At 31.3% G+C, this 19,489-nt stretch overlaps 2 protein-coding genes across 4 annotated transcripts; one reads left to right on the top strand and one right to left on the bottom strand.

The window, feature by feature from the left end:
- The first annotated feature begins 829 nt into the window (after positions 1 to 829).
- LOC111695692 (uncharacterized) lies at positions 830 to 7,620 on the top strand. 3 transcript variants are annotated; one of them, XM_023465096.1, is made up of 6 exons: positions 830 to 956; positions 1,041 to 1,110; positions 1,785 to 2,071; positions 3,590 to 3,678; positions 4,150 to 4,535; positions 7,031 to 7,620. In XM_023465096.1, the coding sequence occupies exons 3-6, from the start codon at positions 1,971 to 1,973 to the stop codon at positions 7,118 to 7,120; spliced, it is 666 nt and encodes a 221-aa protein (XP_023320864.1). In that variant the 5' UTR covers positions 830 to 956; positions 1,041 to 1,110; positions 1,785 to 1,970; the 3' UTR covers positions 7,121 to 7,620. The 3 variants fall into 3 exon arrangements, with proteins under 3 accessions (XP_023320864.1, XP_023320865.1, XP_023320868.1); XM_023465097.1 differs by having other exon boundaries at positions 3,614 to 3,678; XM_023465100.1 differs by lacking the exons at positions 830 to 956; positions 1,041 to 1,110 and having other exon boundaries at positions 2,021 to 2,071; positions 3,614 to 3,637.
- A 3,118-nt stretch (positions 7,621 to 10,738) lies between these two features.
- Positions 10,739 to 17,695, bottom strand: LOC111695693 (uncharacterized). Its single transcript, XM_023465101.1, has 9 exons — positions 17,581 to 17,695; positions 16,942 to 17,044; positions 14,864 to 15,089; positions 13,981 to 14,075; positions 13,299 to 13,373; positions 12,426 to 12,510; positions 11,930 to 12,022; positions 11,539 to 11,618; positions 10,739 to 11,004 (listed from the first exon to the last, which is right to left on the bottom strand). The coding sequence occupies exons 1-9, from the start codon at positions 17,687 to 17,689 to the stop codon at positions 10,791 to 10,793; spliced, it is 1,080 nt and encodes a 359-aa protein (XP_023320869.1). The 5' UTR covers positions 17,690 to 17,695; the 3' UTR covers positions 10,739 to 10,790.
- Positions 17,696 to 19,489: the final 1,794 nt, after the last annotated feature.

Below are 19,489 nucleotides of genomic sequence, written 5' to 3' on the forward strand. Positions count from 1 at the left end.
TAAAGACTACCCAAAACTCTAAAAAATATGACGATGGAAACCTTGACTTTAGGCTCCTGCGTTTGATGGTTTATAAAATGATTAAGCACAGAAATAGGCCAGTTTTAGCCTTAAAGGATCCCTGATTGTAAGAAAACGGACTAAACAATTCCGGTACAATCGTCTCTATAGTCTGATACTGTGTGGGTAACTCTATATTTAACCTTTAACTTCACACACAAAATTACGCCATTTTATGTGCAATGTTTAATTTGGGATTTTGGTTAATTATAAGGTTTGATTATGCAGCAGTTGGTATATTTGTTCCCCCTATAAGCGTATACAACTTTACACTAGTCCTAATTGGTACAATGTTAGTATTTCTAGTTGAAGGAGTGATATTAATTTATATAATTAATCCACTGTATATATATACCTTATACTCTATAACAGCGTATCCTCCGCTGCATGGAGGACATGACGACACTCTAGAGGCCGGTGGTTTGTGTGTGTGTCAGAATTCCACGTTTGTGTGTTGAATATTGATCCGAAGAAAATAGTTTCATACTTTTAATATTAGAATTTTATTCTTTAAATATGGAGAAAAAAAAAAAAAAAAAAATTTATGATTTTATTTATTAAAGCGTGGCCAGGTAATTATTTGGTTTTTATAATTTTTAAAAAAAATAACAAATATAATTTGCTTAAATTTTTGTTTGTTTCAAAACAGAGAGCCCATTTAAAATTTCAATGTTTTGTGAAAAGTTTGGAAGAATTGTGCATGGTATTACTGAACTCCGGAGGTTGGAATATGTGTGTTCTGGTATATTTGGGCCCCACTACTCTGGGTCTCAGTGTAGTGCTGTAGCTTATGTTTATCCGTCATTAAACTTCAATGTTATTGTTTCGTTAGCTCTTAGATTATCAATGTTTAAATGTTATTGATGTTTGCCAGTTTATAATTAGAAACAAAACAGGTAAAGAAATAGATGTTGTTTACATATTTTCTACATTTATGGATGATAGCAGGGGTTACGGGTTTCCAACTATTGACTATTTAGGATCAAATATTGGAGGTTACTGGCATTGCGTAGAATAAAAACAAGAAATAAAACTAGAATTGAAGTTCAGGTACGCTAAGTGTTACGTATTTTATTGTTTGCACATGGTTACGAATGAAACTTTGACGACCTAAAGGTTGAATTTGAAATTATCTACCAAAAATGACCCTGAATTAGATATTAATGTTTATAATTTTGTTAGCTGATTATTTTCAATCTACAGAAATGACTTGCGCATTTCTGCTGCAGGAAGACAAGTCAAAAGCCATGTACTTATGTGGCCGGTAAGCAACCCTCCAATAGGTCCAGCAACACCATATTACTGAAACAAATATTTACAGGGTAAAAATCACAGGATTTTTCCTAAAAGATTTGAAATCTAAAAATGTTTTGCATGCTGGAAAGTTGCTCTAAATTAGTTGTTAATTTATTGTAAGTCGCAAAAACATGTGTGGGCATTTTTCTAAAGATTTATTTCGCTTGTTCAACGGTTATCTTGAAACAGAATACAATGCATATATAAATTAAGACTATTACTTTATTTCTCTCTGATAAACATTAGATATCCGATATGTCTGTATTTATATTCTTATAGCCGATACAATACATGTATACACTACAAATCTCAGACATTTAATTTCCCATGTTTCCTTTTATCTTGCTCAATTGATACAATGTATATTAGTTTCCTCTTCTACACATTGACATATCTCATTTCCTAAATACATACCGTCCTGTGTTCAGCTTTCAACTCGGAGAAGAGGAGAGACCTGATCTAACCAGTCGCAACATGCTTTTCTTACAGAAAACAGAGTGTTTGGAAAAGGACGGATGAATTCTAACCATTTCTAGAAGATTAAGAAACCCAGAGAATATAATCCATAAAAAAGAAGTTTAATTAGAATCCCAGTACTCCAATACTACCCAGAGATGCCTGTGTTTGGTTCTCGAATGGTTTGTGAGACCGCCAGCTATAAATATATTGAGGAGAGGGATAGAGTCAATGCTGAGAAGGAGGAGTGCCTTGGCAGGTCAGTTTTCACGATTATTGCACATGGCAATTGCGTCATCACACATTTTAATGAAAAAAGAAATTGTTACCGTAGTTTTAAGTCTTTGTCTCAAAATCAAATTTTCTAATCTCTATATCTTTGCAACCTGATAACCTTTTATAACCTTTTACAATTCAAACTTAGACTTATTGATCTAACAGAGCTGAAAAGTTTAGAATGGTGGATATCGAGATCAATGCTTGATCCTATCTTTTTGCTAATCTCAAGACTAATTTAGTCTTTAGATTAATTTATAGAGAATAGAAATGCGCTTACTTTTGAAAAACCGGTTTTTAATTTCCCGCATTTGTGGTGTCATATCAATTGGACTAATGATCGATTGAACGAACGTAAGTTTTGATTAATATATATTGAGACTAACGTTCAAAAGGACTGTAGTCCTCAAATGTTTTTTAATAAGTTCATATTAACATGATTAAATTTGTATTTGTTTAAATGCTCTAAAAGCCGGCTTGTGAACAGTGGACTTTAGTTCAATCGGATATTAGTCTAATCAATATAGCATCGTTTCTGCATTTGTAATCAAACGTATCTTTATTACAATTTACATGTAGTAGGAAATGTGATATCCAACAAAAGCGGATTAAAAAAAAAGAAAATTCAAAGTTTCCACAGTGGATATTCAGATTAAGCGATCAGGATTTAGGGTATCCAATTCTAAAGTTTTCAGCTCAGATTACATAGTTAGATTTCTAAGATCTACGACATTGGGCTGCAAAGATATTAAAATTAGAAAATCAGAGTTTGAGGCAAAGACTCAATTCCTTTATCTCGATTATCTTTGTGTTACTGTGTAAACCTCGGTAATTTTCTTGCTTGTCCATGTGATATGAATAAGCAACGCTTCTTAGGAAAGCTAAGCCGTGGTTGCAAATTAGAATTAAGGTTCACTAACTCCTTTGTAGAATCAAATTAAAATATTTATATTCATAAATTTTGATTTAATTAATTATATTTATCAAGATTTAGATGGAAAGATAGTTTGAAAATTTTAACATTTAATTAGGAAATAATTTTCAGTTGTAACTGTCAGTATATTTTCAGTTGTAACTGTCAGAATATTTACAGTTGTTACTGTCAGTATATTTTCAGTTGTAACTGTCAGTATATTTTTAGCTGTAAATGTCAGTATATTTTCAGTTGAAACTGTCAGTATATTTACAGTTGTAACTGTCAGTATATTTTAAGTTGTAACTATCAGTATATTTTCAGTTGTAACTGTCAGTATATTTTCAGTTGTAACTGTCAGTATATTTTCAGTTGTAACTGTCAGTATATTTTCAGTTGTAACGGTCAGTATATTTTCAGTTGTAACTGTCAGTATATTTTAAGTTGTAACGGTCAGTATATTTTCAGTTGTAACTTTCAGTATATTTTCAGTTGTAACTGTCAGTATATGTTCAGTTGTAACGGTCAGTATATTTTCAGTTGTAACTGTCAGTATATTTTCAGTTGTATCTATCAGTATATTTTCAGTTGTAACTGTCAGTATATTTTAAGATGGGAGAAAGAGAAAACAGAAAGGTATGCTGCTCTTAGAGATCTTAAAGAAAGGATAAGACAAGGTGACAACAAACTTTTTTAAAAGTTTTTACTTAGAGTTGGTTTTCAATGGTCTCCAATAAAGGAATTGAGTCTTTGGAAATCAAATCAAATATTTAAACCTCAATATCGTTAGAGCCCGATGTTGTAAACCTTTGATATTTCAAACTTAGATTATATGATCTAACAGAATTCATAGTTTGAAATATCTAAGGTCTACAACACACTATAGTTTCAGTAGAAGTAAATATTTCCATTTACTGTTATAGCGCCGATATAAAGATTCATCTCTAATTGGATAATGAGCTAGAAAGAAAGATAGATGATACCGCCAAGCAATTTCTATTGGTTCATAATAGACACCAAACACATGGCTGAACCCTGATTGGATCAGGCGCTAATGGACTTGGCATACTAGAGTGAACATTTGGTTCCAAAGATATAGTGATTAGAAAATCGGAGTTTGTGGCAAAGACTCAATTCCTTTGTTTTAGGATCAGTGAGTGGATCTAGATGCGGTTCAGTCCGGACTCCAGACCGACTCCGGGGTTCTAGTTCTCAAAACTCAATCAGTGAAATCTGGAGTAATCATGAGGGTTCTCCAGTACCCAGAGAGGGAGAAGACAGCTTCCCTGATGTATTTCAGGACGGGGAAGAGTTCGTCGGATCAAACAGGTCTAGGAAAAACTCGATTCTTTCCAGAAAAGGTTCCGTCATCTCCAGGACAGGTTCTGCTGTATCCAGGAAGGGTTCCGGCATGTCTAGGAACGGATCCCATAGTTCCAAGATTGGGAGTAAAACGTCCTCTAAGAGGAACTCTGTTCGTTGCGTTGACTCAGCTGAAACCATTCCTGAGAACGGAGCAGGGAATAGAGAATTGGTAAGATATAATTATAAACCTTTAGTTTGAAAGAAAATTGACTGATCAAAGTACAGTGTGTCTGGTAATTTTGAAAGAAAATTGACTGATCAAAGTACAGTGTGTCTGGTAATTTTGAAAGAAAATTGACTGATCCAAGTACAGTGTGTCTGGTAATTTTGAAAGAAAAAAAATGCAGACAACACTTTAGAAATGGCTGAACTATAAAGGGTTATTCTGAGATCAGTGTTTTTAGAAAAATATCGCTAAAATTAGGATGAAAAATTAATGCCGCAAACAATATTAAAACCTAAGACGAGTTCCAATAATTCTCTGATTGTTAAGGAATTGCGATTTTTGCAGAATATCAGTGAATTTTTTCTAAACTGAATTTTCTATTTAATGTATTGATTAGTATGAACAATGAACATGCTCGGTAGACCATTGTCTTAAATTATTTATTTTACGTCGCCAGAAAACAGGATTAATTATTAAACTGTATTTACCGGATAAATACTTTAGATGCAGTGGTGTGTAGGCAAATGGAATCTTAATTTATAAAAACTATATTGTTTTATTATTTAGATTTTTAGGTATTCTTATTTTTGTATAATCCCTGTAACGTACAAAATATCCCCCCCGAGTACAGTAGTCAAGGGCGTACTCAGAAATTTTTCCAGGAGAGCTTTTTTTTCTTCGTTTTTTTCTATATATGAGAGGTTTATATCTAAAAATAGCCATTCCAAGTGTAAAATCTTGAAAATACAAGGTTAGACTGAATATAAACGTCGGTAAAGAAACTGTTGGCCTCTGTTCTTTAATATTATGCACCTTTTCTTACTAAATCCCTGGAAATCTTCATATTTTTATTCAACTACAAAGCACGAGATAATACAAATAAAAAAAATCACAATTTACTATGTAGTTTGGACCCGCCTAAACAGAGTAGGTTGTTTTAATTGATTGGCCCACTATAAACGAATGAGAATTGCAGATAAAAACATTGTACATTGTACATTTTAAACATAAGAATGATGATAACTCATGAAAAAGGTAAGGAGGAGGTGAGGAAGTATAAGGGAAAGGGAGGATACTCAGCGTAAGGGTTGGAACAGAGGGTAACATAAGTTATTCAAGTCAGGTTTATGAAATACAGGGTGAAGAAGATAGTAAAGACTAAGTTTATCCACATGATACTCAGTTGTTTTTTTTACAGATATAATTTGCAAACTAATTAAATAGATCTTGGCGACTTTTCTTTTAAACGATTTTGCAGATTTAGTTTCTTTCAGCTCTAATTCAATCGAATTCCATATTTTTTGAAATATGGCAGAGGGAAAACATTCTAGAGTTTTAAAGAGAACCCGTTCAAGTTTATATGATTTTGTTCTATTTGGTTCAGCTAAAGAATCAAACATATCAATGGAAGGAAGCTGGAAGGTTTTCATAAAAGTATTTATGCATAAAAGATAGAACACCTAGTTTATATGTATCATCAATAATAGATAAATAACCCACGTACTAAAAGTAACATCAGTCTTTTAAAACTCCTTTACCATACTCTACTGCAGGTACAGTTAACATTTTGTACACTGTGCACTGTACACTGTACAGTGTACATACATTTTACATCAGAACCTAATACGCTTTAAAAAAAGGATGTGTAACTTGTAAGTGGTCTCTATCATAAATGAATTGAGAATTTGCCACAAATTCTAATATTCTGATTTCTATATCTTTAGATATTTCAGACTGAATTCTGTTAGATCAAATTTTAAATATCAAAGGTTTACACCATCAGGTTTCAAAAATAAATGCATTAGAATATTTGATATCGTGGCAAAGAATCAATTCCTTTATCGAATAGTAATAAGACTGTTTGACGCTGGTGTGAAAAAACCTTGTTAGAAAAGGATAATATGTTTCTCAGGATAATATACTAAAGGATAATATGTGTCTCAGGATAATATACTAAAGGATAATATGTTTCTCAGGAGAATATACTCACAAATAGTGTGTCAAATTCACGCATCAAGGTTAAATGTGTTTTACTAGATCTGAATTTAGTTAGAACCATGCAACCTATTTAAGACCAAAAATCTGCAAAACTTAATAAACTTGATTTATTAAGCCTCCGAAACTCAGATCTTTGTGATTTATGGAAAATAATGATACAAAGGAATTGAGTCTTTGCAACAAATTCAGTTTTTGTGAAACCTATATCTTTCCGACCTTATGATGCATAAACCTTTGATATTTCAAACTTACATTAGTTGATCTAACAGAATTCATAGTTTGAAATATTAAAGGTCTACGACATTAGGTTACAACGATATTGAGATTAGAAAATCAGAGTTTGTGGCAAAAACTCAAATCCTTAATCAAGTTTGAAGTGATTTTTGCACGAATGTAATATCTAAAAACTGCATGACACTATTTGATCCAAAAAAGACTGAGATAAAGTAAAAGATTAATGGAAAAAATGTTTTATCTGATTTTTATAAAGTTTTATTTAGGATAATGTTGAAAAAGATCCTGATATAAACCCTAGAGGAAAGATGGAAGATGGTGAGACAGGAAAATGTATATCATGCTCGGTTATGTAAATAATGTACTGTACGGTCAGAACATTTGATTATGTAACTACTGTACTGCAACGGTCAGTACATCTCGGTTATGTAATTTCTGAACTGTACAGTCAGTACATCTCGGTTATATAATTTCTGAACTGTACGGTCTGTACATCTCGGTTATGTAATTACTGTACTTAATTTAATTGCAATACTATACGGTCAGTACATCTTGATTATGTAATTATCGTGCAGTGTAGTATCGATAGTACATCTCAGAAAAATAATTACTGTACTGAACGGTAAATCTTGATACGATATTCATACATCACAAAGAGATCCAATAAACATGGAAATCCTAGGACTTAAATCCATCCCCTGGAATCTTTCATAAACATTTTATTTAGTTTTGATAAGTGAAATTGTCAATTACAAGTCATATGAATTGGTTTAAATACGATATTTATTGTTTAAATTACACCACAGACTACACAGACTGCTCATACACTTTACCAGGATAGGCTGAGCAGGCCTATAGTGTCCCGGCACGCCATGCTACGGTTCCATGTAATGTTTTTTACCTGACATCTCACGGCCACTTGTGGCATTCATGGGTTAATTTTAAAACTTTTAAAGAAATACTCCAATTTTAAACATATGAAACATAATGTTTATGAATATTGTCTATTTTTAAAGATTTTTCATTTCCTATTTAAAGGATCCTTAAATATCCCTGAATACAGATGTTTGCTGATTGGTCGTGTACAGTAGTTGTACACAAAAGAACATGCTGTGAAAAATATCGCACATTATAGGTGTTAATCGATCTCTGTAACTCTCTCATCTCTGAATTACACTTGTAAAAGTCCAAGCAGAGTTTCCATTTTGATTGGGTCTCTCTGAATATATGATAACAATCAAGGGGTTTGATGCCCGTTTGAACGTAAATTTTATTTTTTAAATATTTAAATGTCATATTCACAACTTATTCAGATTTTTTAAAATATTTAATTTGACAAATTTTTTTATGATATGATCAGAATAAGGTTTACAATAATTATTTATCTATTGAGATCAGTCTAAATTTTCTTAACATCTTATCTTTTTCTACGTTGCCTCATGTTAGTAATATATTCATAAGAAATTTAATGATTTTAAAACAAAATTTTATAAAAAATTACAAGTTTCTAAGTATCAACGATTTGGAATTGAAGATTACACAAGTTCAATAGAAAACCAGTTTATCACAAATTCTTATATTTCGTGTGTACTGTACAGCGGCTGCACACGAGATAATTTATGAACAGTGAGAACCACAAAACTGTCGAGTAGAAAGACGACATTAAAGCAATAAATAAGTGGATTTGATGGTTTTGCAGAGCAAATAATTTTACTACTAACTTGTTAATTCACCTAATAAGGGAAATTGGTCGGTAACTGCACAATTCCTGCATGTTTCATTATCCTTGGACTTTTTAAAGTCATGCTTTGAGTCTAAAAGTCGAATTCATATTTCAGAGTTTTATGGTTATCACAGTACCATAATCTGTATATACTTTTAAATATTTCTCTGCATCTGACGTCATATACATTATACAACCCTGAATGCAATGATCCTCTGCTTGTAAGTAATTTATCTCGGACAATCAACATCTCTGTAGCTTTTTATCTGCTTTCATTGTATAATTAGTAATCTCAGTTTGTTTAAAAAGTTTAGTTGTTTTGAAAGAAATAAGAAATGTGATTTACTGACTTTTCACCCGGAAATGCTTCCCAAGCAGGAATTTAAATTGTGTCAGCAATACATGCCATTTAAAGAATTACTAAGTCGAAACCTTTTGATTGGACTGATTTAACTAATCCTGTTCCTTGATAGTTTTTCTCCCTCTTCGTGAGTTTTATCTAAACCCCTTCAGAACTATTGAACCATTCTGTCTAGAAGCAACCTAGTTTTCTTAAACCTGATCTACGCAACCTGGTTTTCTTAAACCTGAAATACGCAACCTGGTTTTCTTAAACCTGGTCTGCGCAACCTGGGTTTCTTAAACCTGATCTACGCAACCTGGTTTTCTTAAACCTGGTCTACGTAACCTGGTTTTCTTAAACCTGATCTACGCAACCTGGGTTTCTTAAACCTGATCTACGTAACCTAGTTTTCTTAAACCTGGTCTACGTAACCTGGTTTTTTAAAGTCTGGTCTACGCAACCTAGTTTTCTTAAACCTGATCTATGCAACCTGGTTTTCTTTAACATGGTCCACGTAACCTGGTTTTCTTAAAACTGGTCTACGCAACCTGGTTTTCTTAAACCTGATCTACGCAACCTGGTTTTCTTAAACCAGGTCTACGTAACCTGGTCTACGCAACCTGGTTTTCTTAAACCTGATCTACGTAACCTGGTTTTCTTAAACCTGGTCTACGTAACCTGATTTCTAAAACCAAACCCATGTTTTTATTCATTTCAATATTAATTTCTACCTCCACAGTTTAAACCATATGTATAAATATATAAACCTAAACAGTCGGTTTTAACAATCAATATCATTATTTACTTAATACTTTATATAAATGCATCTCTTGTATACTGCATTTTATTTAGTTATTTACACCCAGGTCTAGACCAAATCAGTATTAGAATAATCCTGTGGAGGAATGAACCTATATGTAAACTATGTATTGTATATAGTATTATTCTTTGTTGTGATATACTCGGAGTAAACTATGCGTCCTGCTTTAATATGTCCTCGGAGTAAACTATGCGTCTTGCTCTAATATGTCCTTTATATTGCCTTATTCTCTGCCTTCTTCAAGTGATAAACCTTGTATTCAACTAAATGCTTTACAATGATAATTTTAGCTCAAAACTCAGTTAACTTAGAATTTTCTTTCTCAATAAATAATAAATTTTACTTCTTTATTTATTTTAGTATATTTTTTCACTACCTTTCTTAAAGATAGTTTTTCCATTCTTCAAAAATATAAAAGGTTTGCGTGAAGCGCTAAATATTTTGTTGAGGATTATAAACGCAGCATATTAGGGATGTAGGGGGGGAGTGGGGTGTTTTAATAAACACTGAACCCTTTATTATTGATAAAAAAAAAAATTTTCCACGAGAAAAAATGAGACTTCAATAATGAGAATTGTTTTTTTTTGGTTCATGGTTTGGTTTGGTGCAGTTACACTTTCATTTATCATTTCATTTATTTTCTTGTCAATTCATATCTTTTCGAGATTAGAAATTTAGTGCACATGATTGAACTTAAACTTAAGACTGCGAGTTCAAGGTCGTCTTTAAAATATCACCTTTTGTGGGTAACCCTAAATAAAAATTAATCCTGTTTTTAAGAAAAGTTTAAATTTCTGCTAGTCCAGCTCCGATATTAGATGTACTACATTCCAAGGAATATTTATTTAATTACTCAATTTCAAATATGGAATTTAACATCTATATCCGCCATCTTTGAAATATGTTTATTGGATCGTGATTGATGTTCTTTTTGATATTAATTTATTAAAATAAACTAAAGATCTGGTAAAAATAGGGATTTCAATTGAACTGTGTATCATTTTTGTTTTGAAAATTATGTTATATTATGCACAATGCAATTTATATTTGAACATGTACATGGACTTTTTTATCTTTTATCTACTTAATTACTTGTTAAGCTTATAATGTTTAAGTTCCAAAAATTAAAAATTAAATTATCTACGAAGATTTATAGTAATGTTTAGCCCAGTCCCACATGAATCTATGATCTCCCTTGCTCTGAATCCACCTTCTATTCACCTCCGCCATATTGATTTTTGTTTGATTGCTGATTGGTAGAATTGAACCGAACCACGTGTAACGGAACATCATGGCCACGCTCATATCCAACCAACGGATATTTTCCTCTGTGAACTCTGTGCATTCATCATACCTAAGAAAAGAAAAATAAAAAAAAAGAAGTCAGAACTACTTGGATGTGAATCTTGGTATCTCCATCTTGCGCAGATCTACCGGATTAATTTAGTTCCTCCTCGATATCCACGTGTTGGCCTATACCCTGCAGGGATAACTAAAATGAAAGCATCAAGCATTGTTCTTCTCATTTACAAGTGTCCAAATTGGAGATCGAGATGATACGTTCAAGATTAGGGATACTCCACACAACAGTTCCCAGCTCGGATTAAGAAAGTGGATGACTCAAATCATAACAAATTTGAGTAAAAAACGGATTTGAGTTTTGAAAAAAAATAGTTTGTCAAAAGGGTAATTTTTTGTTTGTTTATGTTTTGAACAATGAAGAATGAAGATAACCTTGTTGATGAAAACATTTATTTGGCTAAAATTGAGAATGAGCTTGATGTTGTAGCGAACCGGAGAATAAGGTCTTTAAACTCTCACCCTCTGTGGGTTTATTGAGGAGAGTTTAACGAAATAAAATTATGAAGATGATTTTTGATGTTTTAACCTGGGATCTATGTCTGGTCTGTGTCCGATGAGAAGATGTAAAGAATCATAATAAAATGTCCAAACCTCGGGATCCCACAGCTAAATATTTAGTAAATAATTAATAATTGTTAATAAAGAACAAGGCGAACGCAGAAATTTACAAGGGGTGAACCAACTCAGAATTTTCTCTGAATTTTCCGTAGCTCCCCCCCCCGCCCCCCCCCACCCCAATGCTTTAGGGTGGAGCAATTGCTTAATTCCTCAAAACCCCGTAATCGCCCCTCTAAAAGAATGTTTTAACGACAAATTCTTTTTAGAAAAGATTAATTCATCTTCTTTTATAGAATTATCTTCATAAACCCCATCTAATAGTTTCCAAACTCAGCTTAAATCAATTCTTTTAATTTTACCTGCTTCTCCACATAGAAGAAATGCGCTATATTTGTAGTTACACCTAGTCTGTGGGGTTCATTGTGTACTAGTCCAGGATACAGGGATAATATCTTAACAATTATTCAGGATACAGGGATAACATCTTAAAGAGTATCCAGGATACAGGGATAATATCTTAAAAAGTATCCAGGATACAGGGATAATATCTTAAAAAGTATCCAGGATACAGGGATAATATCTTAACAATTATCCAGGATACAGGCATAATATCTTAACAATTACTCAGGATGCAGGGATAATATCTTAACAAGTATCCAGGATACAGGGATGATATCTTAACAATCATCCAGGATACGGGGATTATATCTTAACAATTATCCAGGATACAGGGATAATATATCAACAAGTATCCAGGATACAGAGATAATATATTAACAAGTATCCAGGATACAGGGATAATATCCTAACAATTATCCTGGGGTTCTAATGTATAGATATATATTTATATTTTACCTCCTTTACAGGTTTCTCTCCTCCATTATAATACCAGACATCTGGTCGATACATCTTGTAAGTATCCAGGATATGGTAGAGGAACCTGAACACAGGATATACAGTGGTAACCACCAAACAATGGAATTATTGTCATCTTCGTTTTTTCTTTTAATCAAGAAATGTAGCTTAGGATTTTGTTATTTGCAGTTCTTTTATCTGATATAGTTCCAAAAATCTAAAATTAAAATTTGCAAAATCCTTACAGAAATTTCGTAATGAAAATAATGAAAGAAGACGATAATCATTCCACTGTTCTCAGGTCACCACTTAACAATAGATAAATTCACAATCATGAAACCGGATTTGTTGTTCCAAAATTGAAACAGAGTTGGATATTTATGAATATCACGTTACAGCAGTTAAACTATTGGTTATTATAAAATGAGAAGGTTAACAGAACTTAAACCTAATTGAACCAAATAACACGTGTAATTACGTTTCAGCAATAAATAATAAAATCTTTTCTAAAGATAAATCATGGAACCGGAAAAAAATTTCAATATTCTGAAGTATTTTTTTTATTCAAAATGGTTTGATTAAATTCCGAAACGAGAATAATACTGTAATCTGAACATGACTTTGCATTTGACTCGCATAGATTCAGTCTGCTTATAAAAAGTCTTTGGCTTTGATTTTACCACTCTAACTCACTTGTGCTTTTCTGTAGCCCTTTACATGAACATTTTAGCACTATAAAGCACTTGATGTTAGCTTTGTTTTTTAAAGAAGTAATTGGCAAAAATTGTAAAATATTACAAATTAGAATAAAAAAGCAAAGTTATTTATATGATGCAGAAATCAAAGAAACAGGATATTTCATAAAAATCTGACCTTGCATGTTTGTTCGCCATCATCATCATATTTCCAATCCATTCTCCAGGAGGCCAACCCAGTACAAACTCATACCTGGAGATTTCAGATAAGAATCATTTCTCATTGGACAGAAAAGATGAAAGATTAATCCCAAAAAAATATTACCAATAAGAAATCCTTTAATCACCGCAAGGAGAGAATGTATTTCGTGTTGATGAATTTTCAAATTTTAATTTCTTTGGGGATTTTCAAACCAGCTGAAGCTCTTCTCTACGTTTTTTTTTAATACTGACAAACCATCCATGTCCCAGACCCAGACAAGAAAATAAGCCGACTAGGTTCAGCGTCTTGAAGCTTTATCCAAACAAAGACACGATGTTTCTGTGAGATATATTGTTACCTCCTGTACTGATCTAGTATATATTGTTACCTCCTGTACTAATCTAGAATATATCGTTACCTCCTGTACTGGTCTAGGATATATTGTTACCTCCTGTACTGGTCTAGTATATATTGTTACCTCCTGTACTAATCTAGAATATATTGTTACCTCCTGTACTGGTCTAGGATATATTGTTACCTCCTGTACTGGTCTAGGATATATTGTTACCGCCTGTACTAGTCTAGGATATATTGTTACCTCCTGTACTGATCTAGAATATATTGTTACCTCCTGTACTGGTATAGGATATATTGTTACCTCCTGTACTGATCTAAACTATTAATGACATAAATATCATTATCCAGATAAATTCCTCCATACTTCTTCAGTACTAGCAATCGGACGACATCTGCCTTCAGAAAAAAGAAATCAATTTAATTTACGTATACAGTTTGGACGTTTGTACAACTTGTTTAATGATTTTACTTATTAAAAACATTTGACTTAAGGACATTTCTTTTGAAATATGATTCGAAAAGATCTTCCATGAAAACATTGTATTTATCTTAAAAATCAAAATCTTATCAAAATATTTCTCTGGAAATAAAGATATTTATAAAAAAACTAGATATATTTTATATTTACTCACAAATATATGTGTTTCTCCTAAAATCTTATTATTTCAAGATATTTCTTCTGAAAATACGCTTTTTTTTGAGAATTCTTAAAACTTTTTCTAGAAGTAAGCTACTTTTTAAATTAAGAAACTTTTTGGTATTAATTTATCTTTAAATCACGCTAATAAACGCGCATTCTTTTTAATCAACATTTTTTAATTCAACATTTAATTCAACCAAAAACGCAATTTCTTCTAAAAATCAAATAAAATCAAGCGATTTTCTCTGAAAAAATGCAAATTTTTATTGATCAAAGTAAGTTTTTTTAAGATCAAGCCATTTCTATTAATCCTTAATTAAGCTCTCTCTGTTTGAATATTCAAATTAAAGATCGATTGTAATTGCAAACACTCCAGCTCTAAGTAGAAATAGTTTGACAATAAACACGGCCTTTTCTTCGAAAATATTTAGAAATTTGTTACATATTTCCATTCCTTGAATCAGACCAGCAATGTATAATATCAAATAGCTATTGTTTAATTTTGGCATTCAAATACGAGTTTCAATAATATAAGATGTATGACCTTGTGTGCAGTCCAGTAGAACTGAACGCCATGAATCTGATCGGGTTCAATTATCCTCTTGACAACCAGAGCTTCTTTAAACCCTGGTATCTTCTTTAGAGTGTCCCAGTATCCTCCGCTTAGATCCAGGTCAGTTGTATGCACGAATAACTTCTCCGGGCGCTGGATGATAAACGCAGATTTCATGCACACTGCTTCAAAGAATCTGAGTTCAGATTGATTTATCCTGTAATAAAACTAAACTAGATATATTTCAGGTTTAGGTTTTTAATCCTGTAATAAAACTAAACTAGATACATTTAAGGTTTAGGTTGGTTTATCCTGTGATAAAACTAAATTATATACATTTAAGGTTTAGGTTGGTTTATCCTGTAATTAAACTAAACTAGATATATTTCAGGTTTAGGTTGGTTTATTCTGAAATAAAACTAAACTAGATATATTTCAGGTTTAGGTTTTTCATCCTGTAATAAAACTAAACTAGATACATTTTAGGTTTAGGTTGGTTTATCCTGTGATAAAACTAAATTATATACATTTAAGGTTTAGGTTGGTTTATCCTGTATTTAAACTAAACTAGATACATTTCAGGTTTAAGTTGGTTTATCTTGTAATAAAACTAAACTAGATACATTTAAGGTTTAGGTTGGTTTATCCTGTAATAAAACTAAACTAGACACATTTCAGGTTTAGGTTGGTTTATCTTGTAATAAAACTAAACTAGATACATTTAAGGTTTAGGTTGGTTTATCCTGTAATTAAACTAAACTAGACACATTTAAGGTTTAGGTTGGTTTATCCTGTAATAAAACTAAAATAGATATATTTCAGGTTTAGGTCTGTTTATCCTGCATAATAAAACTAAACTAGATATATTTAGGTTTAGGTTGGTTTATCCTGTAATTAAACGAAACTAGACATATTTCAGGTTTAAGTTGGTTTATCCTGTAATAAAACTAAACTAGAAATATTCTTATTGGTTTAGGTTGGTTTATCCTGTAAGAAAACTAAACTAGATAAATTTCAGGTTTAGGTTGGTTTATCCTGTTATAAAACTAAACTAGATACATTTCATGTTTAGGTTGGTTTATCCAGTAATAAAACTAAACTATATACATATCAGGTTTAGGTTGGTTTATCCTGTTATAAAACTAAACTATATACATATCAGGTTTAGGTTGGTTTATCCTGTAATTAAACTAAACTAGATACATTTAGGGTTTAGGTTGGTTTATCCTTAATTAAACTAAACTAGATACATTTAAGGTTTAGGTTGGTTTCTCCTGTAATAAAACTAAACTATATACATATCAGGTTTAGGTTGGCTTATCCTGCATAATAAAACTAAGCTAGATATGTTTAAGGTTTAGGTTGGTTTATAATGTATTAAAACTAAACAAGATACATTTAAGGTTTAGGTTGGTTTATCCTGTAATAAAACTAAACTAGATATATTTTAGGTTTAGGTCTGTTTATCCTGCATAATAAAACTAAGCTAGATACATTTTACGTTTAGGTTGGTTTATCCTGTAATAAAACTAAACTAGATACATTTAAGGTTTAGGTTGGTTTATCCTGTAATTAAACTAAATTATATACATTTTAGGTTTAGGTTGGTTTATCCTGTAATAAAACTAAACTAGATACATTTTAGGTTTAGGTTGGCTTATCTTGTAATAAAACTAAACTAGATACATTTAAGGTTTAGGTTGGTTTATCCTGTAATAAAACTAAACTAGATATATTTCAGGTTTAGGTTGGTTTATCCTGTAATAAAATTAAATTAGATATATTCTGTTAGGTTTAAAAGTCGTCCCATATCATATTAGATTATCTGCCAGCTTGAACGAAAAAATACGTGAATAACACTTGAAAAACCAAATTTTCTACATGCAAATATTTTTATTATGCTTAAATACAATTTTTTAAATGATTGAAAAGACAGTATATACTAAAAAAACTGTTACGAACAAATTGTAAATAAATTGAGTTATGAAATAATCAGGATTTAACCTTAAAATTATTTATAAGTTAATTCAAGGTGGTATACATTGAATATGTGTTAATCTATACAAAACCTGATGTAATGAATATAATTAGGGATCAAGAATCCATCTGAGTTCTCAACAGGGCTAAAGATATTACCAAACCGGTTTTCTTTGTAAACACCAATTCGAAATTCTAAACAAATTAGGATTATTTAGATATTCATGAGAAAAATAGCTTTCCAGGGTTATCCATAAAAGATAAAACTTTAGAAAAGTGTTTAAAGATTTTTCTTTTCTTAAATTTTTTTCCACCTGCAGCCATAAACTTGTTGCTTGCTTTGTCTACTGATTTAATGCAATATTCAAGAATAGAAAACCAAATTTAACCTTAATATTGCTGAAGGAATTGAGCCTTTGTAACCCACTCTGATTTTCTAATCCATATATCTCTGCAATCATAGACCTTAGACATTTCATATTATGAATTCTGTAAGATTAAATAATCCATGTTTGAAATATCAAAGGTTTACATTATCAGATTGGACTTTTAAGTCTTTTTTCACAACCACTGATTATCTGATCCCTATATCTTTGTACCCTTAGCTATTTTAAACTATGAATTCTGTTAGATCAAATAATCTTAGTTAATATCAAAGATTTACACTACCTTGCAAAGATATATTTATTAGAAAATTTGAGTTTACGGCAAAGACTCAACTCCTTTCTTACCAATAAATGCTCTAGTGCTGGTGATCAATGACTCTGAGAATAAAACTGCGGCTAGAACTCCAACCAAAAATATTATTAAATGAATCATCAGAGTTCTATGCTTCAACATGGATCGCAGCCTTTAACCAAACATTTTTCAAATATTTATTATAAAGAAATTGAATCCTCTGATTATCAAATCCCTATATCTTTGAAACCCAATGTCGTAGAACTTAGATATATCAAACTTTTTATTAGAACAGATAGTTTAAGTTCGAAATATCAAAAAGCTTACAAAATAAGGTTGTTAAGATATAGGGATTAGAAAATCAAAGTTTGCTGAATAACACTTTATTGTCAATTTTATGAGAAGGTTGGGAAATTTGAATTTTTCAGGCTTCTTTGTTATAGCATTCTTATGCTTTAAAACTTACATTGAACTTTTCTAAAATATGTTTTCCTAAAGTAAAGAGTCCTGCTGGTCAGGTTGGAGCAAAGTTTCTCCAGGTTTGAGACAATTCCCGGGACAGGGAGAAGATCTAACCCGGCGTAAAAACTGATCAGAGTAGGTTTATTGCAACTTCTTTTGTTAAAATCTTCCCTGTTAATGGATTGGAGAAATGAATTGTCTCTTTATCCTTGAGAGAGAAAATAATCCCTGTCAATTAAATAAAAAAAGTAAAAATAATATCTGAAATGAGAAAATAAGCATCCCTGTTTCTTTATTGAACAAAATATTGATAAATCTTTCATGTTCATTGAATCAAAAATTTTAATTAATCGTCTCTTTTCCATGAGATTTTTTCCTAATATTGAAATGAATGTCTTCATCACGTTGTATCAGCATCCAAACCTTAAATATTTGTTCTCCTGTATTTGTAAGCCTTGTATCAATTAAAAGATGAGATCACTCGGAAGCAAGTAATTTAAGATTCATGAATCCATGACTAAGTAATTTTTCATCGAACAAAAAGTCTGTTATCTCTATCAAATGCTTCTAAAAAATAGATATATTCTTGTAAGTCTACCTTGAACTAAACTGATATATTTATTTATATTAAGTTATCTATATCCCTACAACAGGGCGAAAAGGTAACTTTTTCACCCTGCTATACAAATTTCAAATTTCATGCCTAATTTTTCCCGTAAGAGGGTGATAAAGTCACTAAATCGCCCTACATGCAGGGTGATAAAGTAACTTTACTTAATTTTATGAAAGTATTTTCACACCTCACGGTGTAAAAATAGTTTAATTTTGATCTTAAACAAACTAGAAAAAATAAAAATCACAGCAAAAATTATTTTTCCATTAGATTAATTTAAATTGAATATATTTTTGTAAATTGAGAAATGAATGATTGAGCTGTTATTTGAATAATTTGAATACGTTTTATGTTCGCTATTATTTGAATTTTTATACTGCAGTGCTTTGAAGGATTTTTTCCTACCTGGTTAAACCGACTTAACCATGCTTGAAACCTTGAACATCAAGGTTAAATTTGAAATTATTTTATCACGCAGCTATTTTCATTTTTTAACATTTTCTAGTCTAGATTTGGAGACTAATATATATAGGAGCTAAACACTGAGAGATAACTAGAATAGAGAGAACTGAACAGATGGACTTACTCGATATATATATATATATATATATCATTTAGACATGTATATATGTATCTCCTCATTTAGATACCTACATGGATGTATCCCACCTGTGAACACACATTTTTAACAATTTGATCTGTCAGAAGATTTTGTACTTTTTTAGTTAATTTCATAATCACTATAGTTTCAATAGAAGTAAATATTTCCATTTACTGTTGTAGCGCCGATATAAGAATTTATCTCTTATTGGGCGATGAGCTAGATAGAAAGATTAATGTTACCGCCATGCAATTTCTATTGGTTCAGAATGGACAACAAAAACATG

This window comes from Eurytemora carolleeae, unplaced genomic scaffold (assembly GCF_000591075.1).
Source record: "Eurytemora carolleeae unplaced genomic scaffold, Eaff_2.0 scaffold82, whole genome shotgun sequence".
Classification (NCBI taxonomy): Eukaryota; Metazoa; Arthropoda; class Copepoda; order Calanoida; family Temoridae; genus Eurytemora; species Eurytemora carolleeae.